Genomic DNA, 23,472 nt, shown 5'->3' on the forward strand with positions numbered 1-23,472 from the left:
AGAGAACCGCAAGCGTCTGTGCACATCAAACTTATATATAAACGCTCACAGCGGCATTTTTTCTAATAGCTAGGAAATGGAAATAACCCAAAGGCCGTGCAGTGGAGACAAGAAGAAATGGAACGTGGCACATCCACACCAGGGAATATTATTTGGTAATAAAAAGAAATGAAGTACCTGCTACACGTGGATGAACCTTGAAAACACCTGCCAAGAAGCCAGCCACAAAGTCCACACCCTGTATGATGACTCCACGAACAGGCAAATCCACAGAGACAGAGGGTGGATTTGTGGTCGCCAGGGGCGTGGGGAGGGAGGCATGGGGAGTGACTCCTAACAGGTGCAGGGTATGTACGGGGCTTCTTTCTGGGGTCATGAAAATGTTCTGGAATTAGTAGTGATGGTTGTATAATCTTGTGAAAATACTAAAAGTTACTCTATGGTATACTTTTAAAGTATACAATAGAGTCATTTTTATGAATTTTATGGTATGTGAATTGTACCAAAAAAGGGGGGACAAAACCCCAAATCAGCAACCTAATTCCTAACCCATCTGCTCTTGCTCTGCCCACAGCCCGAGGTGGTGGGGTCTCACCCACTCCCTGGGGTCTCTCGCCTGATCCAGGGGAGAGGAGGATCACGGTGAGGAGACCTGTGTCTCTTTACATCACTTCGCCCCCCGCCCCCATGCTGCCCATCCCACCCAGGTCTGTCTGTGCAGGGGGACAGAGGCACACGCCTCTGGGCAGCCAACACTGGTGGCCACATGCAGCAAGGGAGGAAAGTGAGGAGAAAGTGTGCGCCAGTGGGGCGGCTGGGGCCAGGCCAGCACTCGGCAAGATCCCTGTGCCATGCGGACAAACTGATTCATGCCGGGTATCCGGCAGCTACCTATTTCCCTGTCGGAAAAGAGGCCTGGAAAAAGCCACCGAGAGGCCTGGCTTGTGCAAGGTTGTCTCCACCCCTTGAGTGGCTCCAGAGCCAGAGGAGCAGGCTGTCCTCGCTCCTGGCCACAATGAGTGCCCTCACTTGTCACCAGTCTCGCCTCACATGATACACACAAGGAACTGAGACTTGGGCAGTCATCTGCTTAAGGTAACAGCGAGGCCACCTCAAACCCAGCTCTGGTCCCCAAACCTGAGCCTGCTGATAACACTATACAGGGTGCTGTGGTCAGACAGTCCTGACATCCAATCCTGACCCTGGACCAGTTAACTTCAACCACACAATGCTCCCTCTCCGGACAGCTGCTGAGCAGCTGCTGTGGGCTAGTCCTGTGCTGGCTACAAGAGACACAAGGCGAGACAGGTTGGGTTCTGCCTTCAGTGAGGTCATGGACTCCTGGAGGAGTCAGGCAGTGAGCATTTACTGATGATACAGGGCGGGTGCCAGGGACCCAGTGATGATGCCTGGTGGGGGAGCCGGGAGGCTCTGGAAGTAGTTGAGCATGAGTTGGCCAAGGGAGTAAGAAGGGAGAGAATGGCATTCAAAGCATTCTCTTACCTAGCATAAGCCACTCATGGAAGCAGAACCACGTGGCACATTCCAGGAAACTAGGCTTTGGGGCCAGCTCCAGAGTAAGTAATGGGGCCAGAGGTGAGGGTATGGCCAGAAATCAGGCCAAAGTGGTAGGCAGGGCCAGATCTTCAAGAGCTCATGACACAAGGCCAGGTGTGGTGGCTCACGTCTGTAATCCCAGCACTTTGGGAGGCCGAGGCAGGCAGAATACTTGATGTCAGGAATTCAAGACCAGCCTGGCCAATGTAGCGAAACCCCCTCTCTACTGAAAATACAAAAATTAGTTGGGTGTGGTGGTGCAAATCTGTAATCCTAGCTACTCGGGAGGCAGGAGATTTGCTTGAGCAGTGGTTGTAGTGAGCTGAGATCGCATTACTTCACGCCGGTCTGGGCAACAGAGTGAGACTCTGTCTCAAAAACAAAAACAAAAACAAAAACAAAAACAAAACCATAAGCCAAAAAAGAGCTCATGACACAGACAAAGAAGTCCGAACTTCATCTTGCAGAGGAGGGGAGCCTCAGTTTCCCCATATGCGCAATGGAGATTTGACCTTGCCAGGCTGTTGTGAAGATTACAAGAGATACTTGATGTGCAAAGCACGAAAAGCAGGCACACAAGAAAGGCTGGCTTACCACTTCCATTCCAAGATTTCTGGTCCCACAGCTGAGCTGTTCCCTGGCCCAGGCTTAGTGACTGAGCATGGACAGCAGTCCCCACACCAAGGGCTTCCGACCCCGCTTTCTCCCCTGCAGAGAATGTGCTTAGCCCACCTCAGTACTACTGCCTCCCACCCCACTGCAGAGCACAGCCAGCAAAGCTGCATATTTTACATTCTCAATTCTCTTATTTTAGAAAGTTTAACACCAAATGGCAAATGAATGCAAATTACACTTCAATTGCACAATTAAAGCCGGAAATGTTGTCTACAGGTTCGTTCAGTAATCCCAGCCACTCCTCTTGTGCTTACATATCATAGGATTTGTTTCTGGTCCCCAGAGGCTGGCAAAAAGCCCACAGCCCTGCCTGGGACGACACTGTGTGCGCTTGTGCACACAGACACACGCACAGCACCCCTCCAGTCCCTTAAATAAAGCAGGACCCCGAAACAGCATCCCCATCCCCATCTTCCTTCAGCCTCCTAGAGGTGAGAAGGGGCCACCCAGATGGAGGGCAAGGAATGGCTTGAGGTGGGGCCTGGGGTATGGGGAGCCGGCTGATACCCGGCTTCTGTGCCCCTCCAGTCCGGCTGCTGCTTCGCTCCCAGTTGCTAGCAAACCTGACTCAGCCCAGGGGGTGACCTTGAGGCTCTGGAGCGCCAATCTCGATGCAGACCTTGGCCAGGACTCTGCCTCTGCCTGGGGTGGAAGAGAGGCCCTGGTGAGAGGAAGGCCCTGGGAGGCAACCTCAACAGGGGGCCTGGGCCCCAGCAACAGAGACCATGGGGAGCTGCTCTTCCAGCTGCACCTGGCTTTGAGCCTCTGTGCTGGGCCAGAGTTTTGGTGCTCTAGCCATCTGGAGACCCTGCAACCCTTGGTGTACAGGTAGAAACCTCTGGAGGAGAAGGCGATCTCAGTGGCCTGGCTTACTGTGTGCCTCTCTCAAGGCCTGGAGGAAAGGCCCCAGAGCTAAAGAAACGCTGCTAGGCCACTCGTGCTTCAGCCTCCAGGAAAACAGACCTAGTCCTCCTTCCAGTGAGCAGGCTGGCTGGGCCTGTAGTCCTGGCTCTGACGATGAGAAAAGGCTCAAAGAAAGCGGGAGGAAGCCACACCAATTAGTATGCGCTACACAGCTTTTTTGCAAAATGAATATAAAACAGTTGTGCTTTCTTCTTGTGTGAGAGAAAGAAGGGAGGAAAGACAGGGAGGGAGGGAGGTTATAAGAAAGCAATATTCTGCAGGAGCAGGAGCGCCTGCCGTTACCATGGCAACAGGCGGGGGTAGGGAAGGCCCATCAGCTGGCCCCTGGTTTCAGAGTGGAGTGAGCTGGCTATCAGTAGAGTGAAAGGGTCACGGTTGGTGGCACCTGGGTGTTGGCAGCATCTCACAAAGCAGCTCTGAGCAGGGAGTGCTCAGGGCTCAGGGTGAGGGCTTCTTGCCTTCCACGGTGGTGACTTTATGCCAGCAAAGGGCATATTTCAATGTGGGAGGAGGGTGAGTGTCAGGGTGGGGCCCCCACAGGCTGTCGCCCCACTGCATTCTAGCAGGTGAAGCCTAGTCTCTCTGGGATGGTGGCTGCTGCTTCTCTTCCCTGATTGGTCCATCCAGGCACTCACTGTCCCAACACCTGGTCCCAGACCAGCCCTAGGAGACCTCGGTGTGGAAGGCTCCCAGCTCTCACTCTCCCCAGGGTGCCGCGGCAGCTCCTTTACCATCCTGGGAATAGCTTTGGACTGGACACCAGATTTGCAAGGTCAAGTGTCGAGGCTGGGAGGCTCATTCTCACCTCCTACCGAGATTCCTGAACATAAAGTTCCAGGGCGAGGCACTCAGTCTCAACTGAATAAATACTTGCTGACCTGCAGCGTTGGACAGGAAATGGAAGATGGATGGCTCTGAGCAGCTCCTGCCAAGGAGGATGGAAGGAGAGACTGCCCACTTCACTCTACCCACTTATCCTTAAGAAACTTGGTCAAAGGTTCACACAGGCCATTGGTCGGCTGATGAGGCCCTAGGAGTCAACTGACTCAGCCTTCTAGCTCCTAAAGAGGGAACCCTTCTTGTGTTGACAGGAAATCCGCAAGCTGGGCCCTCTCCAGGCCTGGCCAGGAAGAAGCTACAAGAATGTTTCCAACAGACACACTTGGTACTGGCGGGGAGAGGTGAATTCAGGCTAAAGGCCTTGGAAGCTGAGGTCTGGCCAGTGCAGGCCACTGCCAAGGGCTATCTGATGCCTCTGCCTGGAGCGGTCAGGTCGCAGGGCCTTGCCTGAAATCTGGGTCAGGTCCAGCTGCTAATTCTTGTGAGGTGGAGCCGATATGAAGTACACAGGCCCCGAGGGCAGGCATTCCTAGAAAACCTTGGGGTCTTCTGCTTCCCTCTAAGCAGGAGCCTGGCCCCTTCCTTCGTGAGGGGTGCAGCCTGGCTGGCCAAGCCTCTTCAGTCCCTGACCACATATGGAATGGCTCTTGCTGCCCTGGTTTAGGGGCATTAGCCAGAGAGCTCATCCTAGGAAGATGGGATGCTGTACCCAGGAAGGGTCCCCTGGGGGAGCCACGGGAAGGACAGTAGGGCTCCCACTGCTGAGAGCATGGAAGAAGGCACTGGCACCAGCTGGCACCGGGGCCAGAGGCCTCCGCCCTGGACACAAAGTAAACATGAGCTGCAGAAGGCAGCAATCGGGCCCTGGCCCTGGCCTGGGAAAGGGGTGGCGTCCTGAGAAATGCCCTGGTCTGCACGGGGTCACAGCAGCCCTGCCTTCTGCAACAAGGAAGGAAAGCGTTGCCTAAAAGAATGCTTAGCTTTGGTGGTGGGAAAGGAGCACTACTTAGGCCTAGACCTATTTTATTTCCCATTGAGAAAACGACCCTGATAGAAAATGTTTTGTCTTAGTAAAGCAAAAGCAACCTAAAAAAAAAAAAATCATCAATCTTAGTTTGTGTTGCATGACTTTGAACACAAGCCCTGGGGAATGAGGACGGCATTCTATGTTTAAACATTGTGCCACCTTTCCTTCAGTGTCCAGCACTGTGCCACATATGCCAGAGGCCAGTGCCTAACGCTGTTAGGTTCCACTGATTAATAGTGACAGCACTATTAGTGCCAGCACTGGGTCTGGCAGCTGAGAATACTCTAGCGGCCATTCCTCTTAGGGTAAAGGAGAAAAGAAAGGCCAGCCTCGGGTAAGACACCTTTGAGACCAGATCCCTGACCTCTGTCTTCTCTCCCACCCATTCCAAGGTCTCCCCTCCTTTCAGCTGATTCCAGCCATTGCTCACTTGCACCATCCTGGGCCCTGACCCAGAGGGTACATTCTCAGGGTTATAAATTCTCCCCATGAGCTGGGCAGGGAACGGGGTGGTGCCTGCTGCACTGAGGGCAGCACGAGAGTGGTGCCCACTCATACCCACTATGGCTCCGTTACCAGGAGATGAGCCTAGGGGCCACAGCAGCCAGGAGAAGGCTCCTGCCTCCCTCCAGGGCCCTGCTTCATTGTGGTTTACTTGCAAGCTACGCACAGCCCCCAAGCTAAGGATGCAGGCTCTACCCCATAGGCCTCCCTTCCAATCTGCTGTGGGAGGGCCCAGTGCAGCAGGACAGGCCCCAGATGTGGGGCACGTCCAAGGAGATGAGCTCCTCATCCAGCCAAACTCCTATTTGTTCACTTTCTCAGAGGACGCTTCTGAGCACCTACGGTGGGCTGAACGGACTGTCCTCACAGAACTCCCAGCCAACGGGCCATGATGGAGAGGGATTAGGGCTAGGAGAGGGTCTGAGTGGACGGGGGGACATAGAGACACAGAGGGAACCTGGCCCAGCCTTGATGTGCAGGAGGTGGGTGTGTGTGTGTGTGTGTGTCTGTGTGTGTGTGTGAGAGAGAGAGAGAGACAAACAGACAGATGGACAGATAAACAAGGCTTCATGGAGCATATAAGTGAGATCCGGCCCAAGTTACTTAACTTCTCCAGTTTCCTCTTAGGGGAAATGGGGAAAACGAGAGGCCGGGCGCGGTGGCTCACGCTTGTAATCCCAGCACTTTGGGAGGCCGAGGCGGGCGGATCACGAGGTCAGGAGATCGAGACCATGGTGAAACCCTGTCTCTACTAAAAATACAAAAAATTAGCTGGGCGTGGTGGCAGGCGCCTGTAGTCCCAGCTACTCGGCGAGGCTGAGGCAGGAGAATGGCATGAACCCAGGAGGCGGAGCTTGCAGTGAGCCGAGATTGCACCACTGCACTCCAGCCTGGGTGACAGAGCAAGACTCCGTCTCAAAAAAAAAAAAAAAAAAAAAAAGAGAGAGAGAACCTACCCTCGCAGGGTTGTCTGATCGTGAAGATGAACTAAGATCACTCACAGGTGGCCAAGCACAGTGTGTGGAACAGAGCAAGCCAGTGTGAAAATGGTGGGTCTCATTAGCAGTGGGGGGACGGTCCCAGTCCTCTGCATCTCTGGGCTCACCTAGGCTCACCCAAGCTCCCGCCCAGTCTGTGGGCCTTGTGACTTGCCAACAGGGAGGTGCCTGGGAAATCCAGCTGACTCAGCCTTGGCCATCTCCAGAGGAGGAAAAACCAACACACGACTTGGAAGAAATTTTGGCTTCTGAGGACGCAGGAACGCTAAGTGGGGTGAAAACCAGGGGCCCTGGCTTGGCTGCCTCGCCTAGGGCTGCATGGAGAGCGCACCAGGGCTGAGAGCTGGGGGCATATGGCCTGCAGTCTCCAAGCAAGATCTCACACTGGTCTGTATGTGTGCTCCCAACCAAAGATGTGCACCAAATCCACCGGGGAGCATGTGAAAAACACCAGCCCCTGGGCACCCAGGCTCTGCTTGAGGGACCACTGAGGAAGGCCGGGAGTGAGGCCCAAGCAGCTGGATTTTAAAAGCTCCAGGGAATTCTGGTGACAGTCCTGGTTTAGATGGCTCTGTTGTGTGGCTTGAGCCGGGGCCGGATAGTGTGCTCAGTCCTGCAGGCAACTCACCCTGCAGCTTGGCTCTAGGAGGTGTGAGTGAGAGCGCCCATTCCTGCCTCAGGGAAAGGCTGGCTGGGCTGGTTCCCCTTTGTGGTGTTCCTCCTACCCCAGAGGCCCTGCTGCTGGGAGAGCAGCCTCCCTTTCCACCACGCTTCTCAGCCCAACCTCTGCCTTCACCAGGAGCTAGGCAGCACCCTCCTGGCCCCCAATCCACTCACACCAGTTACTGTGCCCAGCTCTGGGTCTTCACTGGTCCATCTGCCCAGGGCAAGGAACGTAGAGAGGTAAATACTCAAACCCTCCTGGCACACAGTCCTGTCTTCCCTGGAAGGAGGCGGCGAGGCTGGCCGCTGTTACTCTGGGTCCCCCGTGCTCTGGGGTGGCTGCTGTGGGCACTGACACCACAAGGTGAGAACATCTGGAAGAATGAGGGGTGGGCAGAGGCCCTCTCAGCGGGTACAGTTCTGGGACTGTTACCTTGCTGTTCCCCTCTCTTCCCTAGCAACGATTTGCTGCCAAGCCTCATTTGAGAAGACCACAGTCCTCCCTGAACCCCCAGCGGCGGCTGCCGGTACCTCTGCTGGGCCTGGGGCCCAGCTGTCCCTGAGGAAGAAGGCTCAGGGCCGTGACTGGAGTCTAGCTGTTTTGCTGGCTGGCGGTCGCTCTTCTCCCTGGCCCATGACTCCCTCTTACTTGCTCTCAGAAGCCCCCAAAAGAAGCTGTAGGGACAGCCGCGGGGAGAGGTGACAGAGGGCAGTGTCCCCTGCCCTCGGCAGGGCCCGCCGAGGGTGCATCAGGAAGAGGATCCCCGGGCTATCAGTTCCCACCCAGCTCCTCTCCCCTGCAGGCTGGGCTCTTGCAAGAGGAGTCAAGTTCTTTGGGCACCGACACGGCACCCCTCCGTTCTCTGGGCTGAGGTTGTATCTTACTGCGTGAACTGATTTTAAAGATATCTGTAGGATTGAGGTGGGGGTGGAGGGGTGTTTTTGTTTGTTTTGGAGAGTGGATGGAATGAAAATGGGAGGGAAGTGAACACTAAGGCAAGAATCTGAGGAGGAAAAACAAGTCCTGTTCTTACAGAAGACTGTCCGCTTCTAAGCAGACAGCATTAGTATTCCAGGGAGCAGAGTCAGGACCACACAGATTCAGGGCTGGAAGGGATCTCAGACCATCCAGTCCAACCCCAGCACTCTGGGAAGAAAACCGAGGTGAGGCGGTGTCGTGTGACCTGCTAGTCCCGTGGAGAGCTGGGCAGCGTGGGGGCAGAGGCTGGCCCTCCTGATCCGCACCCAGGCAGCTTCCACACCACCCTGCAGCAGGCCTGGCCACTGGCCTCAGCCCTTCTGGGAGAAGGTCAGCCAGGTGGAAGATGGAGAGGGCTTCTGGACTGAGCCCTGGAGGGGAGCTGGGGGCCACCAGGTCAGTGAGCAGCCAGGGACAGCCCATGGGGCCTGGGAAGGTGCAGGAGAATGTGGTCAAAGTTAAATGCACAGAGGGAGAAGGTGCATTTAGAACTGAAGGTCAGCCAAGGACAAAACCCCATTGGGTCAGCGGAGGGCCTGGGCCTAGATAAGGCAGTGCCTCCACCCTGGGCCGGGTCCCTGCTCTGCAGTGAGGTGACACCTTGTGTGGGGTTTTAGATACTCTAGAATCAGATAGATTTGACTGTCAATTCTGGCTGCTGACAGTGTGACCTTAGGCAAGTGATCCTCCTCACACCTCGGGATAACTGAGATCACTCCTGGACCACCACGTGGATTCATTAAGACACAGATGCAATGTCCTCAGAACGGGACACAAGCCCCGCAGACTTCAGCTGGTGCCCTCTCCTCCTCCTAGTCTCCTCTCACTGATACGAGGGGTTGACACATGACCCACCACGGTTCCTAAAGAAAGCTGCAGCAGGGGTGGTGGAGGGGTCGGCATTGGCTCTCTAAGCTGCCCTCAAATGAAGGGGCCTCTACTTTAGTGGAAGCCCCCATTTTGGGGGAGACACTGAGGGATGGCAGTAACAGGTCCTCCCTTTGGGGGATGGGAGAGAGCAGCCCCAGCCACCTGGGAACCTAGGGGCACTCTGCTTCCTCCCACCATTCCTCACAGCACAGCTCTGAGATTTGGGGCTTCCTCCAGGTGGGACCCCAGGCCAAAGTCCCTGTCATCAAGAATTAAATCCCTTTAAAGCAGGCAGATGAACCCTGGGACCCAGCTGGCCGACCCACCTGACCACGGTGACAAGGACTGCTTGGGAGGGATAAGGTAAGGGAGTACATCTGTGGACCGGGTGGCATGAGGCTGGAGAAGGAAAGGGGCATGCTGGGGTGACACACACGGCTGCTTCTGTCCTGAGGCAGGAAGCCAGGCAGCCTCACCCCAGCTCTGCTCTGCTCTGGGCTGGGCTGAGGCTGCAGGCAGGCGTGGCAGCAGCAGTGGTGCTGCCAGCCCAAGTTGGGCCGCTCCTCTGGGCTCCTAGGCAAGCCCTGATCTGCTTCTCTTTCTGGCAACTCGGCCTGGCCCCAGTGAGCGCTCTCCTTTCAGATCTGAGAACCTCCTGAGTTTTTCCCATCCATTTATCCTGGGACCTGCACCATGAAAACAAATGAACTCTCCCCTTCCTCCCCTACCAAAGCAAATCGCACCTTAAAATACAGTCTAGGGCATGGCAGGGGGTGCTTCCCAGCGCCTACCCTGCTGGTGAGGGGCTGAGAGGCCCGAGACCAAGGAGGGCTGGATAGGGCATCTGCCATCAGAGTGAGGAGCCCCTCAAGGCGCCCAATTCCTCTCCCCTCAGGAGTCAGCAGAGGCTGGGACAGCCCTTGGGGTTCTACCCCATGGTCCAGGCACTTCTGCTACCTGTCCTCAACCCAGGTACCACTGGGTTGGGGAGGCACCGGACCACCTTGGACTGGGTACATCACTGTACCCATAGCGTACCTTAAGAAACTTACAACAAAAGCTCCTTTTCAGATGCCCTTACATCACTCCCTAGACTCTTGCCCGCTACCATCCTTTCCTCCTGAGTCATGGCCGTGCCACAGTGGGTGTGACGGGTGGCCCATGTTCTTCATGCAGTGAGTGGGTTCTCGAACTAGAAACGCTATCATTGCCATGAATACTGTCCTTGGAATCCTACTTTCCAATTTTTCCAGAAAGGTGGTTCTCATTTCTTTTCTTTGCATCTACACCAGTCACAAAAGCCACAAACTCCCATCAGCAATTTTTCTGTTACTCTGAAGCTAAGGGAGGGGGAAGAGAGGAGTTCCTCCTGGGTTAAGACTCTCTTCTCCAAAGTGTTAAGGACACCCCGGCTCTGAGATGCTGGGAAGACTCTGGGGAGTCTCTGTCTCTGTAGGCCCAACTGCAAAGAAAACAGTTCATGCTGGTGACTGAGCCCAGCAGGGTATGCCTTCTGGATCTCAAAGGTTTTGCTTTTGTGGCTGTGGAGGCTCCAATGCAGGTCCTCTGCTGACGCCGCCATTTCTCCTCCTCTCCCTGGACCCAGGGCGGCCAGCTGGAGCCCTTCCGCCTGCGAGTCAGGGAAGTGGTGCTGTGAACTTGCTGACGATGGGGCTCTAATGAGTAGGGCTCGTGCTGAATGCAGCCTTGCTCCTGCTCTGGGCAGCCTCAGCCCAGGAGTACTGGGGAAGCTGGAGAAGGGAAGACGGGAGGGGAGAGAAATGCACAGGAGGCCAGTCCTGCGGCCCACTGTATCCTTGTCTGCCTTTCTATGACCTCAAAATGGAACTCAAGTCCCTCAAACACCCCTGAGGTCCTCCGGCCTCTAGAGACAGGCAGGAAAACAGAGAGCAGCTTCTGTCCCGGCTTTTGCTGCTGAAGTGGAGGCAGGGAGGACCCGGAGCAGATGCGGAGCCCATTGCCCTGATCACAGTGTGCATCTCTTTTTTTCTTCTTCTTTTTTTTTTTTTTTTTTTTTTTTTTTTTTTTGAGACAGAGTCTCGCTCTGTCGCCCAGGCTGGAGTGCAGTGGCGCGATCTCGGCTCACTGCAAGCTCCGCCTCCCAGGTTCACGCCATTCTCCTGCCTCAGCCTCCTGAGTAGCTGGGACTACAGGCGCCTGCCACTGCGCCCGGCTAATTTTTTGTATTTTTAGTAGAGACGGGGTTTCACCGTGGTCTCGATCTCCTGACCTCGTGATCCACCCGCCTCGGCCTCCCAAAGTGCTGGGATTACAAGTGTGAGCCACCGCGCCCGGCCCACAGTGTGCATCTCCAGGCCCTTTACAGAAATGACCTCCTGCATCGGAGGAGCTACTGCTTATCATGGGTTTGCGTGTGCTGGGTCCCGAGGGGAGCATTTGACATTCATGATCTCATTTTCATCCTCATAACAAACCTGGGAGCAAGCTTCCATTATTATTTTCTGTTTATAAATAAGGAACGTAAAGCTCAGAGAGGCTAGGTTACCAACCATCAAGTGGCAGAGCCCAGGGTGGACTCCCAGACTTCCTGAACCCAAAGCCTGTGCTCTTAACCACCAGGCCTCAGTGTCACCCGGGCAGGGAAGGAAGAACCAGAGAGGGAAGTCATTCAGAATCACATCAAAATTACAAAACACCGAGAGTATTCATCACAAGTGAATAAAACCTACAAAAAAAGACTCTAAAGCGTTACTGAAGGACATCAAGATGGCTCACAGGACTGAGAAACAGCCTGGCTCCTGGGCAGGGGAGTTCACCACAGCCAGATGCCAAGTTCCCCCAAACATACTTGTAACGACAGACAGGTCATTACAATGGGCCAGGATCTGGGTGGGGGGATTACACTTTCTCTTTAAACACGCCTATGAGGCAGGTGTAGACATCATTATCCCCTTTTCACAGGCCCAGGGAGGGTAAACTCCTTGGCCAGGGTCCCTGGCAAGGAAGGGTTAGAACTAGGATTCAAGCCAGGGTCATGGCCACCTGTCTGGGACGTTCACGTTCACTCAGAGGGGAACAGACATCCTCCCAGGATTTTCTGGAGACTGTGATCACCCTGAGAGTTCTAAATGCAGGCTGGGAGGCAGCTGTGCCTAGCAGCTGTGGACTACCCAAGGTCCCACCATCGGGACCATGGAGAGGGCCCCCATCCCGTGGATACTCACAGGTGGGGGCATGGCCATCTTATAGGCAGAACTCACTCAGGCAGCATGGCGGCTGCCCAGCTGCCAGGCAGCCAACAGCTGGCATCTTCTGGGCAGGGGAAGCAGCAGTCCCACCTCCCAAACAGGGACCCAGCAGGATGTGGTGAGCACGCACCTTGCATTCTGCACTGTGGAAATCAGGGTCACATTTTCACTTAAAAACAATCAGATCTCTAGCTATGGGAGGATTTCTACTCCAGTGCCAGGAATATTAATTTGACACCTGCAAATTCTTTTTGACAAAAGGAATTTTCAGATAATGTCTGCAAGGAGCAGGCGGTCCTAAGGAAACAGCCACTTATCTTGAATAATGGGAAGGCAGAGACAACTGAGGATGCCAGAGGGTGGAGACTAACGAGGTGTCACTCAGTGGAACTGACGAACAATGGCAGACGAGACACCCCAGCGAGGCCACGTGCCCGTGGGACTGAGAGAGATGGTGGTGGCGGCAGAGCTGGGTCTCTGAGGCTTTACTGCGCCAGCTCTTGCATCACCAACACCTGAGCACACTGTCCCCTGGGAGCAGTGGCTCTCAGCGAGAGGGAGGAACATGTGGGTTTATCACAACCATCCTGGGAGAGCAAGACATTTGCAACACAGATGACAAAGTGAATGTCCCAAATATACAAAGAGCTGCTACAGATCAATAAGAAAAGTGGACGAAGGATCTGGGGGCTGAAGGGGGAGCCTTTTCAAAGTACACATACCAGCTGGGCATGGTGGCTCATGCCTGTAATCCCAGCACTTTGGGAGGCCAAGGCAGACAGATCACTTGAGGTCAGGAGTTCAAGACCACTTGGCCAATGCGGTGAAAGCCCGTCTCTACTAAAAATGCAAAAAGTTAGTCAGGTGTGGTGGTAGACACCTATAATCCCAGCTACTTGGGAGGCTGAGGCTGAACCCGGAGGACTGCTTGAACCCAGGAGGTGGAGGTTGCAGTGAGCCGACATCACACCACTGCACTCTAGCCTGGGCGATAGAGTGAGATTCCATCTCAGTGATAATAATAAAAAAAAAAAACCCACAAAAACAACAAAAAACACATACACCTCTCCACACTCTCCACATTCAAGAACTTCTGGAACAAGAGAAGACCACGAACCTTCCCCTGGTGAAATCATGAGGAAATGAGGAGGAAGATACAACCACACACACACAAGCTCGCCTCCTGCTGCTGACATGGGCTGGCAGCACGCTGGGTGAGACTCAGGCCTGGTGAGGAAGCGATTAAGGGCCCAGGCTTTGGTGCCAAACAGATCTGGCTCCGGGTTTGGGCTCTACCACCTCCTAGCTGTGTGCAGGTCACGTGACCTCCTCAGGCCATAGTTTTTTGAACTGCAAAATGGAAGTAAGATGACTCCCCCTGGAGAACCGTCGTGAGGGTTCTACAGACACAAGTGAAGGGTCTAGCGTGGTTCCTCCCACGGTAATGACTTCCTACAATTAAGAATCTTCCATGACAACCTGTGCTGTGGGGCTGCCTTGCTGGAAGTGAGAGCCTTCGCAGCGAGCACTAAGGTTAACTTCCATGAGTGAGGACTTTGGTAGGAGAGGACCTGCCTGTCTGGCTGTGTTCCTGCTTGACCTAACAGGCTTTCATAGTCTTGAATCCCAGGGAGCTCCAATTCGAGATCAGGGCTGTTTGGAAATATTTGAAAAATCCTGAGAGGGCACTTTCTAGCTATCCTAGAAAGGAACTTTCAGGAGAAGATGGGCTTTGTCTTGTTCATGGCTGTTTTCCCATTGCCAAGTACACAGCACACCCTCAGGCTCACCAAAGATTAAGCAGGGGACACTTAGGAATGTGATTCTGGAAAGCAACCGGATGGGGTAGAATCAGGACTCATCACTAATGATTAAGGGCCCCAAATCCCTCCTCTAGAGAAAAAGGGGAAGCAGAGGCTCTTCACTGCTGTTATGGTACCCCTCAACTGTCCCCAACTGTCCCCCAGAGCAGCTTCCATGCCCTCCCCAGTGCAGGCCCACAAGACGAGCCCCAAAGTCCTGACAACATTTGGCACTTCAGCAAATCGAGTTTCCACAGCCGCAGCCTGAACAGCGCTGTTTAATGGACTGCATCTCCGCCTGCTCCCTTTAAATGCACACGCACACAAAAACCAATTTCAAGCACAGAAAGCTGGATGGGATTAAACAACTCAATTTAAAGGACTGAAAACTCAGCTGCTTCCAGTGAAGTCCTAGGGAAGGAACCAATCAGCAAAGTTCTGCTCTTCCTTTTTGTATTGAAATGAGGGCTGTGACTGTGCAGTGAGTCACTCCCAACTCGCACACAGAACGGGGCCAAGTCCACCTGGGCCTCGCGCCGCAGGGGGTGGTGCAGGAGAGGGTGTGCGTATGTGTGTGTGTGTGTGTGTGTGTGTGTGTGTGTACGCATGGGGGCGGGGAGTAAGCAAGAGAGGCCAAGGGCATACTCACAGACCATCTGTTTTGGATTTTTCTGGCAATACAGAAAACCTCAGAGGACCTAGAGCCTGATACCTGCCTGTCCATTTCTCTCTTCAGCCCAGGTTCGGGAAAGCAAATTCAGGCTGCAGGACAGCTGCCCGGGCCCCCCACAACCCTGGCACCAGCCCAGGGAAGACTGAGGAGCCTCATTCCATGGGGACTGGTGAGCAATAGCCCTCTCCCATTCCCCCCACCCAGCCTCATCCACTCTCTGCAGTGTGGGCAGGTCTGTTGATTCACGAGCTGGCTGCCTCATGGAGATACAGCTCTGCCTACAGCTCACAGTGCCTTGGAGCTCAGAAGAGGAAAGTGGGCTGAGGCTCAGCTTGGACTGTCAGCATCTGAGATGCAGCCTGAAGGGCTGGTATGGATGGAGGGACGGGATGCTGCCGTGCAATGGGCACGCGTGGCTGCAAACCCTGCCGCTTGGCTGGGAGGCAGGGGAACCCGGTAAAGGAACACTACGCAATGGGCGTGGCTGAGAATGGAGTGCGGAAAGGTGTGTGTGTGGCTGGGGCAGACTCCCGCCCAGATGACAGTAGGAGCCAGGTGCCCCCTCCACCTCCCAGGCCAGCCTCTGTACTCTCTCTCAGAGGGCTCACTCCTGCTGCCTGGGATCTGGGTCAGCCTCTCCCTCTGCACCAGCAGCTCTCGGTGGCCCCAAAAAGGCAAAGCTTAAGGGTCCTATTTCAAACTAGAGGTCATAATGGAGTCCAGCTGAAATGAGTAACACAACCAACGCTAACTGAGCGTGCGGCAGGGGCCCGGCCCAGTGCTTAGCATTTTACATGGATCATTTCCCTCTCACATCCCCCTATGGTTACTGCCCTCAATGAACAGAGGAAAACTGAGATGCTGAGATGCAGAGTTACTAAGTGTCTTGCCTTTGGGCAGCCTGACTCCAAGTCAAGCTCCCCACCTGCCCTGTGCTGCCTCCCTCACTGACACTCTGCCCCAGCTGCTCCAGAAGGGTCTACAGAAGAGACCTCACTCCTAAAGTGAGTGTTTTTGTTTTTTTTTTTTTGAGACAGGGTCTCACTCTGTCACCCAGGCTGGAGTGTAGTGGCACGATCTCTGCTCACTGCAACGTCTGCCTCCTGGGTTCAAGCAATTCTCCCACCTCAACCTCCTGAGCAGCTGGGAGTACAGGCGTGCACCACCATGCCCGGCTAATTTTTGTATTTTGAATAGAGACGGAGTTTCACCATGTTGGCCAGGCTAGTCTCGAACTCCTGGCCTCAAGTGATCCACCCGCCTTGGCCTCCCAGAGTGCTGGAAAAACAGGTGTGAGCCACTGCACCTGGCCCCAAAGTGAGTATTAAACACAGCTTTACCTCTAGGAAGGATGCACTGTACCAAAATAAGCATAGCTCAGTCACTAACAAGGGGAGGCAGGGCAGCCGATGTTCCATAAGGACGGGTGGCGTTGGTGACCTACCTCGTCTGATTCATCTGATAACGTCTGCAGTAGGATGGGAAAGAGGCTGTCCGTGTGCCGGAACATCTGGAGAGCAGAAAAGCAGGGGTGCCCGTGAGCGCTCCCTTCGCCCTGGGACTGTGCTCAGTGCAGTGTCCTGCTGGTGTGCACGGACCCACTGGTCTGCACGGACCACTTCCCTCCCCGGCACAACGAGGGCTCCTCGCAGCACCTGTCACTTCTCTGCTGGCCAGGGTTTCCCTAGAAGTACAATGACCAAAATGCTACCAACCATGGGCAGGCCCTGGAAAACCAAGGCAGACCCAGAAGAGGCCCCTGGCTTGGAGGGGCCTGGGGCTCACCTTCCGAGGAGTTTTGATGTAGAGGTGGTAGAGCCACTTGAGAACTGCAATCCTGGTCATCATCCCGATGGCTGTGTCACTGAGGTGGCAGTTTAGGACCTGCACGATCCCGTCGAGGTGAAGGGTCACTGGGGCTCTTTCAGTGCTGTGGGTAAGACCAGGAGGGAAAGCAGAGGTGAAACCCACCACAGCCGTCTCCCATGGAGTCATGGCACCACTCTGGGCCTGCATATCCTGAGTCACACACTGCTAACCACTGTCCAGGGGGATCAGGGGTCAGGGATGACCTGATCCCACACATCCTTGCTGGTCTCCCACCAGCCCAGCTCAGCCCAGCCCAGGGGTTTGAAGGGGGCTTCTCTCTCTCCCTTTCCAAAGAAGTTTGGAACTTGCTGCTGGGTTGGCACCATGATAACCGTGTTTGGGGGACAAGGACCGGTCTGCTGGGCTCCCACTCACTTTTCCTTTTCTTTCTCCAGCACCAGCCTGGCTTGCACAGGAGGAGAAACCCTCTCCGAATCACTGAGCTGACCTGACCAGGCTCAGGGCATTAAGTTCAGACCCTTTCTTGAAAAAACAAAACCACCAGGTCCGGACCATACGAGGGAAGGTCCCGATAACAACTGTTGACCTCTGCCAGGCCCTTCACCGACCACCTGAAGGATGTTTCTCAAGTGAGGTCAGGGATCGAGGCTTGTCATTGTGCCTTGTCACTGCACCAGGGCACTCAGCACATTTGGCCTAGGAGAGACAGCTTGAGAGTTGAGACCAAAATGGGCTCCTTTGAGTTGGGAAAGGGGTAACACAGCCTCTGCCTATGAGAAATGGATATTGTTCAGGAGGTACTTTTGTTCTGGTGGGCACAGGAAGCCCCCTGGCTTCTGTGGACTGAAGCCCTGCGGGTCCCCAAAGTCCTGCTAAGCAGCCTGTGGGATGGCGGGTGCTGCTGGGAGGCTATGAGTTGGTTTTCTGCCCAAAGCACTGCTCCCTGGCACAGGCTGGGTTTTCAAGGTGCGGGCAGCATGGGTAGAAAAACCTCAGGATGTCGGGGAGGGGCTCCCTTCCTACCGAGGCACTACACTGTACTTCCCAAACGGTGCCAACAGGTGCAGGCCAGGGGCTGCATTTCCTGAGGACCTGGGCCAGCAGAGCAGTCCCCTGCCGGTATAAAACCGTCTCTTCCGTGGCATTTCTAGGCTGCTCAATTATTCATTTGCATCAGGAACTGATGGCTGTGCTTTCCTCACTCGCCTGCAGCCTCTCTGAAGCTCATTTGATGTGAATCCCTAAAGGGCACGATTCTGCACTCTGTAATTGCTAAGAGGAATTGCTATTTAATATGGTTTGATGATCCCCACGGTGCACATTTCAGGGGCGAGAGTGGGCACATCTATCCTCTGGTGGCCAGGAGCTCCAGGCATGTGATACAGCCACAGAGCCCGGAACTGAGTCCCTGGGTGGGGGGCCACTGTGATAACCCTAGCGGTCACATGGCTGGAAGTTCCTGGTGTCTTCTGAGGATACCGAAACATTTAAATCTTTGCTAGCCTGAGACAGATGGGGACAGTACTGTGCAGGCAGAGGAGTCTAGGGCAGTAAACACCGGCCCCATCAGTCTCTTAATCAGTTTCTCTCAAGTCCACTGTCCCGCAGAAATACAACGTGAGTCACAGATATAATTTTACATCTTCCAGTTTTCAATTAAAAAGGAGAAACAGGTGAAATGAATTTCAATGCTATGTTTTAATTGACCCAATGTATCTAAAATAGTAGCATCTCAACATGTAATCAATATAACAGTCAATGTAAACATTCCCAACAAAATATATTCTCTTTTGTGTCCTAAGCCTTTGGGACCTGGTGTGCATTTCACGGTTACGGTGCACCTTGGTTCAGAGTAGTCACCAGGCACTCAGTAGCCACGTGGCTGCCGCAGAGGCCCACACAACAGTCCATGCCAGAACTTTCTGAGTGTTTTCTTGTCATCTCTGGCAGTTTCCTAGCCAGTCCCTTAGCTATGGCCAGCATTTACTATTTTATCTCCCAGTCCCTCTTTTTCCCGTCCTGGCTGGCCTCCTGCAGAGCTCCTTCCCTTGCGTTCTGTTCCACACACTTCTTGGGCCGGAAGAATCCCCTGGCTAGGGAAGCTCATGTCCTGGGGGTGGAAGAGATGCCGCCCTATAGCCCAGGCCTTATGCAAAGCAGGTGAACAGAAGCCACCCCCACCCCAACCTGGTTTTCCTGACCCTGTGAGCCCCAAAGTCTGTAGTGAGCCCCTTTCCAGCAGGAGCCACAGGGACATGTGTAGGCTGCCAGGGTCCAGGGTGTCATGAGGACCCCGTGCCTGGCAAATCACTGTGACAAGCTTGGCTGAAACAGCACCCCCTGGGAGGAAGGCCTTGTTTTTCCTTGTTTCCCTGGGAGCCTTGGGACTGCCCTGGAGCTGCTGGTGAGGAGCAGGGTGGTGCTGTGACCGGGTCCCCTACTCCACCAGCATGCGGCAGGATCAGTGGTGTGTCTGAGCCCCCGGGGGAATAACAGCTCTGATAACAATGGCAGCCATGATGGTTGTGAAAAGTGAACGCTCTGCTGGGCACTTTCCTACACAGCCTCATGTCACTCCTTAAAAAGCCCTATGACCTAAGGCACGCCACTTCCATTTCGGAGAAGAGGGAACTGAAGCACACAGATGGGAAGTCACCTGGCCAAGATTACACAGCCAGGGAGTGGTGGGGCCGCACTTTGGATCTGATCAGTCTGACTCCAGAATAAGCTCACCTGCCACACGGCACAGCCTCCTGACCACGGCAGCAGGTTCAGAGAGAGTCCCTGGTGGCACTGCCTCCACTGTCTCCTGGGAGGGGCAGCAGAACGCCAGCTCCTGTGTGGACCAGCCCCTCTGAGCCCAGGGGATACCTGGCAGCTCCAGGTGTCCGTGGAAGGAGGTGAGCACACACTTTTCAGTGTATTTTTTTTTATCAGAAGGGTAGACAGTGGCTCACACCTCAAATCCCAGCACTTTGGGAGGCCAAGGCAGGAGGATGACTTGAGGCCATGAATTCGAGACCAGCCTGGGCAACACAGCAAGACCCTGTCTCTATGAAAAATTTAAAAAGTTAGCTGGGTGTGGTGGTACACTCCTATGGTCCCAGACACTCGGGAGGCTGAGGTGGGAGGATTACAAGATCCCAGCTGCTGTCAGCTCACCTATGGTGAGCTATGACTGTGTCACTGTACTCCAGCCTGGGTGACAGAACAAGACCCTGTCCCAAAAAGAAAAAAAAAAAAAGAAAACAAGGGGAGGCAGAGGACACGGGGGAAGCCTGGTGCTCCCCACCAGTGCAGGGTACACTAAGAATCCAAAAGGGCCAAGACGCCAGACTGGGTGGCCCCTCTGCAAGCCGAGCTCTGTGGCTCACAGTGGCCCTAAGATGCTGCTGGCCAGACTGTGGGGCCTCTCCTGCAAGTGGTGCTGTGTCAGGGCCAAAGAACGGCAGCATACCACGGAGCTGGTATGTGAACTGGCATCATTTCGTGTATTAACATTCTCCAACTTTCTCCATAGCAAACACCTGAACACAGCGAACCTGAAGGTATAGGGCATCTTCAGGCTGCTACTGAGGCGTTCCTGCCGCACTCAACCCAGAACCTCATCACTGAAAGGAACCTCATGGTTCAGGTAACACAATCCTTCGAGGCACGGATGAGCAAGCTCAGGTCCAGAGGCAGTACGGGACCCATCTGAGACCATGAGGCCATGTACCAAGCACTCATTCCCTGGGCTGGAGACACTCTCCCTGGGCTTTTCTTCCCTTGCCTGGCTGGAGGTGGAGGTCATGGGAAGCAGGTGAACCCTAGAGGACCAGGCAGACTGATCTTAGTGCCTGGGAAAGGGAGGGTCAAGATCCCAGCTGCTGTCAGCTCCCAGCTGCTCTGCTGGGCAGGGTTGGCTGCTGCTGCTGAGCTCTGCGCATGCTCGGCAAGGAAATTGGGGCTCTGGGACCCTGCACTCTTCCTAGAGGGCACACTGCATGATGTGCTCAGTTCCCCAGCTGCTGGGCCGGAGCCTGAGAGGTAGCACCCCGCTGTCCTAGCTTACCTTACCCATCAAGAACAGAGGGAGCTCACTCAGTTTAAAATACATTTCTGCATCAGTTCCAAAAAGTCTAGACGAGTCACTCCTGGGGGCTTCTGAGTTATTTCAAGGTGTCTGCAAAATTCCATTTTCATGGAGCATTTTCTCATAAAGCATCTTATAATGAATGTCTTACATGTACGCGTACTACAATTTCCAAATGCATGGCACTGCTGTGGCTCTTAAAATATCGATTTACTGAATAATGCTTCTGATACTACCAATAAATAATAATAAGTTCCAGTTGTTCTCTCGGGGAGACAGCACTTCATTTCTATAACGTCTAACTTTTTACGGTGTTCGGGTTACATCTCTAATCAAATCAGAAGAAAGGTAAATCTAAAAATAGAATTGCTTCTGAAACTGAACTTGCTCTTTAAAACACAGATAACTATAAATTTTTTCAATCAGCAGAGGCTAAAAGCTGGGAAATACTGATTTCTAGAACTTTCTGCCTGCTTATTTACAGGGCAGCGAGCTACACCAGGAGAACTGGTGTCACTGAAGACATCATGACCCTTGGCAACAGCCTGAGCCTCGTAGTGGAGACTGTTCATACAACACCTGTTTGAGAACTCCTAAATCAAATGAGTTAGGGAGGCCAAATGCAAAACTGGAACTCTCCAATTGCAACTAATAAAGTTAAATGCGTGGGCTCTGGAGTCAGACAGATCTAGCTTGAAGTCCAACTTGGCTACTAATTAGTTGAGTGACTCTGGGCAAGAAATTAATCTCTCTGGGTCTGTTTCCTCATTTGTAAGATGGGGATAATAACAAGGTTCTTATAATAACAACTGTAGCTAAAGTGTGTAAAGTGCTTTCTGCGGCCCAGGCACCATGCTATGTTCTCTACATACTTAAAAAGCTTTTAAAAATTATTATTATTGAGACAGGGTCTCGCTCTGTCACCCAGGCTGGAGTGCAGTGGTGCAATCACAACTCACTGCAGCCTCAAGCTCTGCGGCTCAACTGATCCTTCCACCTCAGCCTCCTAAGTAGCTGGAACTACAGGAATGTGCCACCACACCCAGCTCATTTTTGTATGTTTTGTAGAAACGGGTTTTCACCATGTTGCCCTAGGCTGGTCTCTTAACTCCTGGGCTCAAGCAACCAGCCTGCCTTGGCCTCCCAAAGTGCTGGGACTACAGGTGTGAGCCACCGTGCCTGGCTGTTCTTTACATACTTTAACTCATTGAAGCCCCATATCCCTTTGAGGTCAGTACTATCATTACACTGAGTTTAAAGATGAGGAAACTGAGGCGAGGGAAATCATGCTACTTGACCAAGGCCACAGCCAGGCATGCTGGAGTTAGGGCATGAATCCAGGCAGCTGGCTCCACCAGGCAGAGCAGTCACGAGAGAGAACACACCCAGTGGAGACATTTCTCTCTGAACCCTTTCCTCAGCTAGCAAGCATGCTTCCTCCACCCTGGTTCCTTTACTTTCCACCTCTCCCTGGGGAGTCCAATTTTCCACCTCCCATGTATTTCCCATGCTCTGGAGGGTAGAGGAACCCAGACCTACAGCCACCTCACCACCCGCTGCTTTTCCAGGTGGCATTCTTCCGTGGCTAAGCCTAGGGCCACCAGGGGCTTCTCGAGTATCACAGGAAGAGGGGAGATGAGGGAGGGGGAAGAGGAAGGCTTCTGCTCTCAGGTTTAGCCAGTTAATTCTCCCTGTGTTTCAGTCCAAGTGAGAAATCTTTTATAAAAAATCTGGGATGCAAGGATTGCTTCCATGGGGATCCTTGAACCCCTGAAAGTGAATTCAGAATTTCATGTGGATGTGCATTTTTTTGGTGTGTGTGTGACAGAGTCTCGCTCTGTCACCCAGGCTAGAGTGCAGTGGCACGATCTCGGCTCACTGAAACCTCCGCCTCCCAGGTTCAAGCAATTCTCCTGCTTCAGCCTCCCAAGTAGCTGGGATTACAGGTAAGTGCCACCACACCTGGCTATTTTTTTTTTTTTTTTAATTTTTATTTTTAGTAGAGACGGGGTTTCACCATGTTGGCCAGGCTGATCTCGAACTCCTGACCTCAGGTGATCCTCCTGCCTTGGCCTCCCAAAATGCTGGGATTATAAGCGCGAGCCACTGTGCCCGGCTGTGGATGTGCATTTTTTTTGGAAGAGGGTCCATAGCTTTCATCAGGCTCTCCAAGGGTCAACGGCCACTCAGAGGCACAGGACTGCCACCACCATGGCAACTCTGCACGATCCCACCCGTGTCCAAGCTCAGTCTCACTGTGTCAATACCAGCTGTGGGAAGAAGGTGGTGGGCTGAAGCCCCGGCATGTTGGCTCTGGTTTTACAACTCTGAAGGTGCCCAGCACTTCAGCACAGCTGGTGACACTGACTGTGCAGCTGCCACATGGGGACCTGTCACCAGGAGTCAGGAAGCACTAGATCATTTGTTCTTGTTTGGCTTTTTAGGTAGGATGGTTTGGATTTTAGGTAGGATTTGGCATTGGCTCCTGAATGACAAGTATAAACCAAAACCCTGGTTCCAGTCTAGCAGTTCCTGGCCTTGGCACAAGAACCGAGGGCTCCTGTAGGCTCATCCCAGCCAACGGTAGCACAGTCTCCCTAGCGAGGCAGTGGACAGTGGTGACCCTCCGCAGCCCATGGCTTATGCCTACCTCTGCGTTCTCCTAGACCTCCCCGACCTCCCCCTCAATCCCCATAGCCCAGATTACAGAGACAAGTCTACAACAGGCTTTTGGCTGCCAGAGGGAGGCTTTTAAATCCCAGATCAGATCCTGCTGTCTCCACAGCCTCCAGCGCAAAAGCTAAGCCCTCTGCAGGATACACGTG

At 53.8% G+C, this 23,472-nt stretch overlaps 2 protein-coding genes across 3 annotated transcripts in view; one reads left to right on the top strand and one right to left on the bottom strand.

Annotated features, from left to right (window-relative positions):
• VAC14 (VAC14 component of PIKFYVE complex) overlaps positions 1–23,472 on the bottom strand; it is a 113,637-nt gene that overhangs the window by 59,211 nt on the left and 30,954 nt on the right. For both annotated transcript variants that reach the window (XM_055297970.2, XM_063611592.1), the window contains exons 11-12: positions 16,528–16,672; positions 16,187–16,252 (exon numbers count right to left, since the gene is read on the bottom strand). In XM_055297970.2, coding sequence (XP_055153945.1) covers positions 16,187–16,252; positions 16,528–16,672 — 211 coding nt within the window. The remainder of the gene's footprint in view (positions 1–16,186; positions 16,253–16,527; positions 16,673–23,472) is intronic.
• On the top strand, positions 8,106–22,776 carry LOC134731686 (uncharacterized). The gene is made up of 5 exons (XM_063611718.1): positions 8,106–8,563; positions 9,326–9,400; positions 14,806–14,911; positions 20,093–20,206; positions 22,496–22,776. Exons 1-5 carry the CDS (start codon positions 8,514–8,516, stop codon positions 22,595–22,597), a joined length of 447 nt encoding a protein of 148 aa, XP_063467788.1. The 5' UTR covers positions 8,106–8,513; the 3' UTR covers positions 22,598–22,776.

Source organism: Symphalangus syndactylus, chromosome 11 (assembly GCF_028878055.3).
Source record: "Symphalangus syndactylus isolate Jambi chromosome 11, NHGRI_mSymSyn1-v2.1_pri, whole genome shotgun sequence".
Lineage (NCBI taxonomy): Eukaryota > Metazoa > Chordata > Mammalia > Primates > Hylobatidae > Symphalangus > Symphalangus syndactylus.